The 12310-nt window shown below is 43.9% G+C and overlaps 1 protein-coding gene across 6 annotated transcripts in view; it reads right to left on the bottom strand.

Moving 5' to 3' along the window:
• ACSBG1 (acyl-CoA synthetase bubblegum family member 1) overlaps positions 1-12310 on the bottom strand; it is a 37508-nt gene that overhangs the window by 6422 nt on the left and 18776 nt on the right. For 5 of the 6 annotated variants that reach the window (XM_056346436.1, XM_056346440.1, XM_056346439.1 and 2 more), the window contains 8 exons: positions 11720-11808; positions 10822-10942; positions 8578-8658; positions 5698-5847; positions 3067-3243; positions 2371-2552; positions 1071-1304; positions 458-675 (listed from right to left, as the gene is read on the bottom strand). In XM_056346436.1, the coding sequence (XP_056202411.1) occupies positions 458-675; positions 1071-1304; positions 2371-2552; positions 3067-3243; positions 5698-5847; positions 8578-8658; positions 10822-10942; positions 11720-11808 (1252 nt within the window). The remainder of the gene's footprint in view (positions 1-457; positions 676-1070; positions 1305-2370; positions 2553-3066; positions 3244-5697; positions 5848-8577; positions 8659-10821; positions 10943-11719; positions 11809-12310) is intronic. The other variant, XM_056346437.1, reaches the window with a different exon arrangement.

Here is a 12310-nt window from a genome sequence, read left to right as displayed (position 1 = left end):
TTGGCTCCGTGTGTGCAGCGGCTCTTGCACACAGGGTGAAGAGCCCAGGTTTGGGATAACATCGTTACTGTCCACACATTCTAATGTACAATTGAGCCAATTTAGCAAGTTTTAAAAGGAGACTGGACAGTTTAATGAATCATTAGAATCAAAGAAGACACATGAAACCTGCATTATTATTTTATATTACTAACTGTAATTAATACTGAATAAAGGTCTGGGAGATAGACAGCCTCAGCGTAGCAACCGAGTCATCTCCACCAAGTACAGACTAGAGGGAAACCTCTCCTGAACAGGGCACACCACGCTTTCCTCAGAGGAAAGTTTATTTTACCGTCCTGTTAGGTCAGTGCTGCGGCATAGAGGAAATACACCAAATTAGATGGGCCAGTCCTGACAGGTGACTGAGCAGTGCCCAACAGTTACCGTAAACACGGAGCAAGATTTTGCTTATTACCTTTAATTCTTCCAGTGACATAGAGAAAGCCATCCTCGTCTAGTTTTCCTAAATCTCCAGAATGCAGCCACCCATCCTTATCAAAGGCTTCTTTTGTTTTATCTTCCATATTTAAATAGCCCATGAAAACAGTCCTCCCCCAGAAACAGATTTCCCCATTGCCTTCTTCATCTTCATCCACCAATTTCACCCTGCAGCCAGGGGCTGGTTTACCACAGCTACCACAGAAGAGCAAAAAAAAGCACAAGAAGCACAGAAATATTAACCATAATACTGATATGACATCTAACATGCCCAGTCCCCCAACCTATCGAAATACTAGTGACTGTAGATAACGCCCTGTTACCTGTTTGTAAGCTATGGAGTGTTAACTTGCTAGGGCAGATATGTTGAACTATCTAAGCATTTTTTGCACAAACTCACAACAGAGTGGCAACGCATTGAGAGAAAACAAAATAAGCTATTTTTGCTGAACTTAGTAAATACTCTTCTCATATATTAGTATTCTCATTATTTATATAGATTCCCATATATTAGTAAATATATCTTCTCATAGATGTAATGAAACACATCATATTTTAAATAAATAAATAAATAAATAAGGTCAAATTACCTGTGCTGCCTGTAAATGTAGGGCCCAGATAAGCAATGCGGGCCTGTGGTCTCACTCATCCCGTAAGCCTCGTACAAGGTGATGTTCAGACCCAAGAAGAAATACAGCGTTTCAGTATTGAGGGGGGCAGCGCCGGAGAAGTGCTTCTGACAGGCCGACAAACCCAGCGCGCTGCGAATCTTTGCCAGCACCAAGTAGTCTGCTAACCTTGCCCAGAACTGCTTTACATCGCTGCTGAGTACCGAACACACAAGGGAAGGAGACAGTAAGTCACAGCAACCAATGAAACTTCCAAAACAAAATCAGACACAGATTTTGTTTAGGGATGTATTTGGTTTCAGGTGTTGACAGAAGTTACATCGGTAAGAACAGGTCACACATTTGTCATTTTTTTCATTCATTCAGTGGCTTTCATTGCTAATGAACTCCAACTCTTGGGGTGTCTGAATACTGCAAATACATAAAGAATCTATAAAATTACATTGTAGAAAACAAAGCTCATGTATTCCTGATTCTTTATCAATTAAATGTGTCTATGAGAACCTATACTGCTAAAATCTGAACATTTCCAGCCCTATGTGAAAAGCTGAATTATCAGACCAGCAAAGCAGCATCACTGCACAACCTTTGGGAACACCATTTTCTGTAAGCAATTTCACACTCCATTGCATCACACTTTAAAGAACTTGGAAACAGGAAATAATTGTGAATAACTTAAATATCTGAATTTATACAACATTCTTTGTCAGGGCAATCTTACGGAGAAAAACACCAACATTATTCAGAACAGAAGTGATTTAATTAGAGCTCAGCGAGTTCTTCGGGGGTGCCCCTGATTTTCTGTGTGGCAGAGATGTTCCTACTCACACAGAGCACACCGCAGTGTCGTAAGCTGTTCTGTCTGCGCTGTCCCCCAAACTTGCCCCCTCACATACGCATCCTCCAGATCTCCTCGCAGCAGCACCCAGCTCGCAGCAGCACCCAGCTCACAGCGACACGCTGCGTCAGGGCGCTCCCCCTGCCGAACACCAACCTCTCCAGTTCACAGACGACAGCGCTGGGGGACGTGTCAGTGGGAGTATGATCTCAGGAAGGATGGAGGGACACAACTGTCACCTGTGTTTAAGATCAGCCTACTTATCTGGTAGCTACACCCCCCTTCTTGCACTGTATTCGCTGTGTTGCCAGGCCAGATTTTACCCACTCACACTTGGAGTCCCGCTGCCACACGCTTATTTATTTATTACAAGCAGACAGCCACTTTCAGGCTGATGGCAATCTTACCCTCTGCAATACATACCTGCTTGAGCACTTCAGGTTTCTCTCTAAGCTAAGTGCCATAGCCCATGACAGCATCTTCTTCTTCATAAATCCTGACTGAGCAGAAGCATCCTTTAATTTCTCCATGATTTTCTCCCACACTCGGGGAACCCCCATGTGAGACGTTGGCTGCACTTCTCTCAGTGTGTTGATCAAGCTGCCCTGTTAAAATCGTGAAATCGTTTCAACATGCTGCGAAAGGCCCGCAGCAGTGCTGAAGGGCCTTGCTGATGCAGTCTGCATGGTGTAATACTAACGTGTAGAACCTCACTGAACACCCAGGATATAAAGAAGGACTGCTGAACCTGCTTCAGTCAGACAGATGCGCCAACACGTGCCAGCTCTGGCACCTCAGGGGAGGCACGTGCACAAGAAGGAAAATACATGGGTGGTTTTGTTCCTTTTGCCTCCCTTTCCACCAAAAATTGCTTATACTGCTTTCACTTTAGATGAATACTCTTGCCTTTAAAGACCTTACCAATCTAGATTATATATTTTAGTTGCAGCCTATGGCACTGGATCCCAAGTCTAATGGATTTTATTCTTCCATAATTTTTACAATAATGGACTCTCAATCTTCATCCTCTGCAACTCTTCAAAAATCATATTCTTTCCTTGGGATGTTTTCTGAGAGGAAGAAGCACAAGCTTTATTAGGTGCAACACAAGGCAGGTACCTTCAGAGCATCTGGCTCAGCAAAGTACACTTGCTCGCCCCACTTGATTCCAGTCCACAGGTCGTATATCTGCGCGGCTATGTGGCTGAGCGGGAGATAACTGACTATAGATTCCTGCTGGACCTCTGCAGGTTGCATATCTCCTGCTCTGCTGCAATGTGCTGACGTCCAAGTTATCTGTTTAAATAAATAATAAAACACGTTAGGTATGATGGTTTGTTTGTTGGGTTTTTTGTGTTGGGGTTTTTTTTATTTTTTCCTTTTAACACTAACTAAGGATCCTCATGCTGTGCTAATGTAACTACGAAGAATCTGTGCTCACAGAATTTGCTGAAGACATTGCAATCTTTGACAACACACCAGACTGTTAGTTCCCTGGGGGACAGTCAGTCAAAAGCAAGATGAACGCGGCAGCAACACAGACTTGCAGACAATGTAAGTAAACGCAATCTTTCTCCTGCCTGCCTGGGCTCTGAATGCCACCAGCTCCCAGCCCTAGTGACACACCGAGCAGAGCAGCCACAGGCTGGATGGACAAGGAGTAAATCGATCTGCCCCTTCTTTTGCAGCACTCCTACTGTGCATACTTTCCTGTCAAGCTGGCACTTTTCACCACTGCTACGTCTATACGTTTAGCTGAAAAAGAACAATAAATACTCAGTGATCAGTGAGCTCCAAGGACATTTCAGTATCAGCAACAAGCTCATTGTCTTGGAGTAACCATCCCCTGGCCAAGCACTGAGGAAGACAGCAGCTGTATTCTGCTCCTCTGGGATCCTCTGGTGTATTCACCGTGGGGGTTCACAAATGACAGGCCCCCCCCCCTTGAGTGGGAGTCCATAGGTGAATATTTTTGAAGATGTGCTGCTTGACTTCTTAGTGAAACTGGATGATGCTTCCCTCCCTTCTTCCCAATTCCTAATTTATCTCAGAAGATGCAGTTCAGGGATGCTAAATATGCATGTCTTCATTATCAGAACATAGCATATGGAAGACCCACAAATACATGTGATGGTATATCTTTTCCCTCCCCCCTCAATTGCGCACAGCAAAAAACCCCACCAAAAATCCAGTAACACACAAAACCTCCAAACCCATCCACCCCTGACCCCCCCAAAAAACACCAAAACCCTGAAGAAGAACAGCTCTTTCCCAGAGGAGTCTAATCTAAAATGGGGAGGGCAGGACACAGCAGTGAGATTATTCAGGATGGCCAGGAAGAGATACAAATCACATGCAGTATTGCTGTCACACTACATTCCTGCCAGCTCCTTTTCTTTGTACGGTACAGGTGTGCATTTGGTCTAAGGAAACACAGATTCTGAGAGGTTTTCAAGGAGCAGCATGCTGTCAGGCCGGGCCACTCCAAGTTCAGACGGCAGCACTGGACAAGTGGCTATGGGGGACGAACAGAGCAGGCAGGATGGGATGTTTTTGAGATGTGGCTGTATCGATTGCTTACCCTTGTCCCCCAAGCCTCCCAGCCGCAGGCACACTCGCAGCAGAGCTGTGCGGGGGGCACACACGACTGATTCAGCACTGGTTTTGCACAGGGACAGTACCAAACATCTTTTGACTAAAGAAGGCAGCAGCACAGCCACAGGCAAGGCATGTTTTCCACTGTTCGTCAACATAAAAATAGCCTGATTGTGATCAGCAGCCAGGAATAGTTTGGCAGCTAACGTGGAAATGACACCAGACCCCTCCGAGATGGAAGAGCATAGGATGTGCAATGTCAGATCAGTCTTTTTGTCTACCACATCCACTGTGTTCTGCCTCCAGACACCACTGTACCGTTTCCCTACGTCTGGGTGAATTGCTCCTCACAGTGTGCACACCTGCAATAGTTTCTGCTTTATTTTGAGAGGAGAGGCCACAGCTTAGCCCAGCCTTTTCACAGATTGTCTGTGTGTTCAGAAAGGCTCCCTGCTTTCCACTCCTGCTCAGCCACCCTAAAAAACTAACAACATAAAACCCCAAAAAACCTGCACTACAGATCTTTGCTAGCAGACCTCTGCAGAAAGTCCTTTTTGCAAACGACTTTGCTCTTCTCTGTCACTGGGAAATTTTCTGTTCACAGCAATGCAGGTGGGGCTATTCCAGTACCAGCACTGTGCACTAGAGTTGTACTGTCCTCCAGTGAAAGATGTAGAAACGCAAGTCTAGTAATACAATATCGCCAACCAAAGCAAAAAACCCACACATTCACCCCCATTTTAATAAAATTTGCGAAAGCAGCCTATCAAGCTGTTCTGATAGATGATGTATATGATTTGCTTGTTTTAAGATGACTGTGACATCACCTGAGAGACTTTATGCCACTCCATGAATTCTCTTTATGAATATATGCATTATATCTCAAGAAAACCAGTGAATAAAAAAATTATAGTCGTAACAAACTGTTCAGCCTTGTGAAATGCTAGTTTGAATGGAGTTTCATTCTTTTACCTTGCTTATACTTCACTGGAAATTGCTGACTGCATTTTGAATATTGCTTTGTAGTACGCTACCCATGTTGCAAAAGCAAAAGCATTTCAAGGCTCTAGTACGTACATGTAATTTCAAAACACACGAATAAATCTCTGCATACTTTGCTATTTTTCTGGTAAAGGAAGAGCCTAAAGTACATACATTGTCATGACTCAGCATAGCTCCTTTTGGCTTCCCAGTTGTTCCGGATGTGTATATTAGTACACAGCATTGATTTGGCTTTTGGGAGTTAATAATATCATCCAAAGTAGAATCAGATACGTCATCTCCCAATTCCAGAAACTCTTCCATCTAGAATATGTAACAGAAAAGATAGGATAGAAAAAGCTCCTTACAAGTGGGGAAAATGCAGTACCTTACCAGTCTCAAAAATGGCAGGAACCTTCAGTGCCTGGCTCTGAACGTGTTTCCCAAGCAAGTTTCCCCCGCCCACGTTAGATATATGGCAAGGCCAGCTCAGAACGTTACGTGTGAACTGCACACAGGCTGTCCTAAACTGTGCTGCCATGAGGCTTTTCATTGTCTAAGGGAATAGTAATACTATTCCTCCGCCAAGATGGATACTATGGAAAAGTCACAGAGGCTAAAATTCTGTTACTATCTCACACTATCACAATGATTTTTAATCTCATTTAAAATAATCTGGATGTACCATTTTTTTAAGTCAGAGTACACTTGTGACATTGCATCTACAATGCCTTGTCCTCTATGTAAATACAAATATAAATCTAAGCAATTGGATGAAAAGTTTCTTTGCAAAAGCATCATTATCTAGATGTGTGAATGTCTGCCCAAATTATCTGCTATTTTATAGCAAACAGAGCATACGATGCTGGTCACAACTTCCATTCAAATTTGGCTCAATCTAGAATGAGCAAAACCTTTTATGATGCTGGACTTTTGTGCTGCACAAATTGGCCCAGCAGAATGCTGAACCTGATCTTCTATATTAGATTGGTTGCTCCCAGATACTTCTATTGCCTGCACCTGATACACTGCCGAGTGTACCATTGATTTCTATGCTAATCGAAAACCAGTGTATAACAACATTTTTTAAGAAAGCCAATAACCAAACAGTCAGTTTCCCATGGGAATCAGATGATTGACACTGTGCTACAGAACTGTGTTATTCAAACACAAAATGCAGCACCTCCACTCCTCAGTGATTCCTCGGAGATCTATCTAGGGCCACCCAGCAGTGAAGGGGTGATGCAAAGGGCAGCAGAGGTGAAAAAGGAGAGGATGTGCTTGAGTTCATCGTTTCCTTCAGACCTCTGCCACTGCCAGTGGGCTACTAAGGCTACAATGGTTAGCCTCTGTGGCACCTAGACTTCCCCTTCTTGGGTGGCAAGGCTACCCTAAGGATCCCTCATCAGTTTTATGCTTTCTTGCAACAAACCACATCTCTGAAAAGAGATGAAGCAGCTCTGTAGCAAACAGAGGCTTTGTCACAGCCTATCCCTTCCCACAGAATGTGGCTGCATCAATCTCACGAGCTCCTGGAAAGTCTGGAGGTGCCAAGGATGTAATTGTTTGTGTGTGACTTAGCAGTTGTTCCTGTTTTCCTGACCCTGCTGTCTTCTCAAACTAGAATGCATTAATCACTGCGCATCTGTTGTCTAGGCTTTGTTTACTGAACAGGACCCGCAACAGACAGTATGCCCATTCCACAGAGCATGAAAGGTACAAAAAGCCAGTCACACACGCTACTGACTTTGCATTTGCCTTCTGGAAACATGCACTCATCAGTGAACCAGGGCTCTGCCTTTACTGCAGCAACTGCTCATTACAGGTTAGCTGTCAACTTGCAACACAAATCCCTTTTATCACGTCATGTGGTTTGGGTGGTTTGTTTTACATCAAACCTAATAAACAAACATTTCTGCCTTCGGTGATTTGACCTCTGATTTTTCCTCTAGCAACATAAACTATGGCAACTGTCAGACACTCTCACAGCTGCCCTTCTCCATTGGGAAAACGTGTCCAACGTGACACCTGAACAGGGGGTTGTCAAGTGTATCAGTTCTCGGGTATTCAGGTTTCAGCAACTGAATGGTGTTCTGGATTTCATTGCTAGTACTCCCTCTTCTTACTAAGAAATATAAATAGTAAGGTCTTCTTTGTATTAATTTTTTTATTGTACTGAGATGCAAGGCACACTCTACACCAGTATGTATGGCAGTGTAACGGTACCTGTTTATTACTAGAGAGTTACATTACATTGCTATGCCACATAGCAAAAGAAGGTATGATTAAAACAAGTGCAGAAGACTTCTCTTGTGTACCCCTCAGATTATAAAACCCACAAATATTTAGAATACTTATATGCTGCTATCTTCATTAATATCTATTTTTTTCCCCAGTTGAAGTTTTTCAGCCTAAAATCTGACAATCTGTAGTCCACTTAAAATGCTAATTTTTGTATTCTTATTACTTAACCAGTTTCAATTATATTTTCAAAATATATTGGAATAACATGTTTCTAAAAATCTGTTCTGCTTCGAGTCCTCCTATTTCTTAAAAGCTGGACTTCTACCACTCAGTCCTTTGTCCCTTTTTCTGCTTTATTTTTATCATGTGATACAAAGCAAACTCTCCATGTGGTCCGTAGTTATTTCTCTTCGGTTGTTGCCTGTGACCAGAAGTATTCGGTGCAAACAAAATGTGATTATCATCTGTAAAAGCACAAGTGTTTTCATGTTCTTGGATCCGCTGTAACTAACCACAATTCAGTTTTCACTAGCACCAGTGGACAATGTTACTGTAGCTGTTCTGAGAGTGCACAGTCCCACCTGAAGCCTACAGGGGCTTCATTAACCCAGTCAAGTAAAAAGCCAAGAAGACCCAAGACAGACAGTTAAGCAATGTAGCTCTAATTTTAAGTTAAACAGAAAAAGCTGGTGAACCTTTTGAATGTGCTTGCTGGAACACAAGGTAAACATCCTACAGATTACACATAGTAGAAATTCATCAAATAAATAATATCCCATGAATTATAACTCTGTTTTAGCATTCACATACCGTATACAAATTTGGATGTCTCTCTGGAATGGAATCCTTATATAGCACAACGGCTTTCAAGTGTGGCAAGCGATTCCAGATCTGTTGGATTTTTTAAAACAAATTTATTATTTATTACTTATATCTTGTGAGGTTTTTTTCCCATTAAAATACTGCCAAAACTGTAATGGCTTGGCAGTCACAAGAAACCCCGTTTCCCTCTACCCTCAAATATTCTCCCCTAAACTTACAACTAGCTCAACAAGGAGTGGAGGGGGGGAAGGAGGGGAAAAAAAGATGCTATAGAGTCTGCTCTAGAAAACCTGTTTTCAGTCAAAAGATGGGGGAAAAAATAGTACAGTAGAAATGGCTCCTCGGCATCCTCTCTTGTGACACACCAAAGGGCACATCAAGGAACAGTCTAGGTCAGGCTAGAAGCTGATCTGAGCTGCTGTGGTTACTGATACAGATGGAGCACATCCCTCAGCAGCACCTTTTGTTAAACTGTTGAAGAAATTCCTACCTCCTTAAAGAAACAAAAGAGAAAGCCATATGCACTTTTTAAGAATAAATAAAAACATGAGACTGCAGGGCTTACAGGCCGACAGCAATGCTGCTGCTTTCGGCAGCTCGCCCTCCGCTTTGCGTGGCTGCAGACAGCATCTATCACACCCACCCCTGCGGGACCCGCGCCCCACACATGCCTTTGAATTAATCACATTGTGAACGGACTTGATCAGCCTGCTGCTGGCACAAAAGCGGTGCCTTGATGGTCACCATTACGTATATACTGTTCGGATCACAACTGAAATGTTATTATTTCGGTCTTAGGTTCTTCCTGAAAAAAACAAAAGCTTCTAAAATCTCTCAGCTGGATTAAGCAGTGCTGGCCAGAGCTGTCTTGTCTTTTTCTAGATAGAAATGTGTGTTAATCAAAGCCCTTGAGCTCAATTTACAGTCTCTCTGCACGTCCATGCCAGCACAGCACAGCTTTCAGTCCACGACACTGCAGGGCTTCCTGACTGTGCTTTTCCAGAATACTTACAAAAATCTCTCTTCCTCCAAATCACATGAAAAACAGAACAACAAAATGCAAAGTAATTAATATATAACCTACATGATGTGCATGTGAAAAAATCCCACAGACATTTTCTCTCTGGCAGGTGCAATGTTTTTGGCAGAAAACTCCACCATGGGCCCTCCACCCACCCCCCCTGCTTCAGCAACTGCAGCTGGTGCCAGTGCAACAACTCATCTCGAGCCACGGCCCCCTGCACCCACCAGGGTGACCCCTGCCCGGGAGCGGGGCTGTGCCCCCTCCCCCACTCACACAACAGGGACCTTCCGCCAAATGGTCCTTCCACCTGCATGGACCCGCTCAGAGCTGCCACGGCCTGTCAGAACTGTGACCATTCCTTAGAGACTCCTTGTCTCTCACAGGAACCTCTCCCACCAACCCCCAGCACCAGCGGAGACCTGGAGCTGGAAGGGACCCACAGGGATGGCGGGGCCCAGCTCCCTGTGCCAGGCAGGGCGGCCTAGCGCCAACCCACCACCGCACACTGCCCGCTGCCCGCTGGCTCCAGGGCTCCAGCCGCTGCCACCAGCTCCAGCCACTGCCACCAGCTCCAGCCACTGCCCACTGCCACCAGCTCCAGCCACTGCCCACTGCCGCTGGCTCAGGCGTTTCGGGCTGCAGCTGCCCGTTTGTACTGAGGCAGGACCAATGGGATCCAGTGTATACTGGGACAGGGCCCAGTCTGTACTGGGAGGGGCCTAGCAAAGAGCAGTAAACTGAACAGCCTTTATGGTTAATACTACAAGCAGGAAAAGATGACACTTTGGGAAGACGAAATTCTGGATGCTATAATCTTTAATATTTAAATGGCAGGCCTTTCCAAACTGGCATCACCATAACCTCTTCCACATACGTGATCTGCGCTTTCCCAAAGAGAATCAGGTGGTGACATTATAAAGGCAAGATCTTTATAAAGAATGGGGGGGTTCTCCAGGTGGGCTTGCAGTGCCCCAGCCTGTGAGCTCTGCTGGAGAGAACCAGAAGCGCCAAGGTGCCAGCCACCGGCACTGCAAGGAGCAGGGCTGCACGGCCCCCAACGGCCCAAACACCAGGCAGCAGAGTTCCCACCAGGAACACTCCCATGGAAGGGTTCACAACAGAGATGGTGAATATGGTATCCGGGACCTATACAGCATCAAGAAATGGGAAAATTTTGGCTTTTCAGTAACCATTTGGCTATGTTATACCTGCATTATCTTGTCCAATTGTTTCCAGTTTTCCACAACCATGATATTGGTTTTGCTGTCATGAGCAATGTAGTGGCAGGCCTCGGGAGAACTGGTTGTATATATTCCTGTGACAATTCCTCTGCAGAAATAGATACACATAGAACATATATTTATATACATACACACACATATACATGCACTTAGTATCAAAACGAATAATAATCAAGGATGAAATGAAAGCTGAAGGAGTACGACTATGTGCAAGTAAACAGCAGCACGGCTGCCATGTTTATTTCAAGTATTCAGATATACATTAATATCCATCAATATCTCTGATATACGCACACGGTAAAAATTAATCTCTGACCTCTGTGCAGCAGAAGATGCCACAGGCTAGGAGTCAGCATTTTGACGCACTGAAGGCTATGTGAGAATTAGCTCAGGAAGTGGTAAAACACCCACTTAATGTCCTCCTGCTGTTCAAGCTGCACAGAGGTACCAATTTGAATTTCACTGGCACAGCAACAGCTTAAGAGGTAAAATCCAAATTGTATAAACAGGTATCAGTCAGTATTTATCTGTCACTTCATCTACTTGAACGTATCTTGCTGTAGACAAACATAACGTATAAAACTGGGAGTCTCATCTGTTTCCCACATCTTCCAGTGATAAGATACTGTACAAAAGCTTCTGTGTGACTGTCACAGTTATGTCCATAGCAAACAGGCTCGATTTCTAAGTGTCTGGACTATCTCAGACATACTGAAAGCTATGAGACTCCAGCAAGTTGGTGAACATGCTGATCAGCTGCAGCACAACTTCCAAGACAAGACAAAAAATACTGATTTGCTACATTTCCAGACCTAGCAAAACAGAAATCCCAAATCCCTCGCAAAATCAAGTCAAAAAGTCTTACCCAGCAAAAACAGCTCCAACAGCTGAGATGAACCATTCTGGAGAATTAAATCCAAGGATTGATACGCTGTGAAATCGTTCTAGACCAAGCTTAAAAAATAATAAGCATAAGGTTGTATGATATAGGCACATTGGAGAAAACCATACAGCATTAAACATACACACAATATAAAGCATGGGAAGTTTTGATATACTTCTTATTTCAGTATTGCCAAGACATGTCCATGCACATCTCTGTGTTGGTATCCAGGCAAACCCAGTATTTATCAGCAATTCACGTGATGCAAACTTTCCACTACCTGCTGTAGTCAGGCTGAGCTCTGCTGCCCTGAAGGGCCCAAAACGTTTCAATATGAACAAAAGCGTGAGTACTAATCTTACCCTTTGTTTCGTCTGTTTCAAAATCTGTCCTTATCTTGCCAAATTCAGTGCAGCTTTCACCTGTTTTTCTTTTTTTTTTTAATCTTCAGGCCTTATCTTTGTACTCATGCCCCTTCGAGACAGTGCAACACAGCAGCTCCTCACTTGCAGTCAAGTTCACTTGACAGCAGTGTTATCTCTTGGACCAAAACCAATTTTCATTGTTGTCATT

Source organism: Falco biarmicus, chromosome 7, assembly GCF_023638135.1.
Source record: "Falco biarmicus isolate bFalBia1 chromosome 7, bFalBia1.pri, whole genome shotgun sequence".
In the NCBI taxonomy this organism is placed as follows: domain Eukaryota; kingdom Metazoa; phylum Chordata; class Aves; order Falconiformes; family Falconidae; genus Falco; species Falco biarmicus.
Note: the sequence above shows the minus strand (reverse complement) of the source record. Positions and strands in the feature narration are given on the sequence as shown.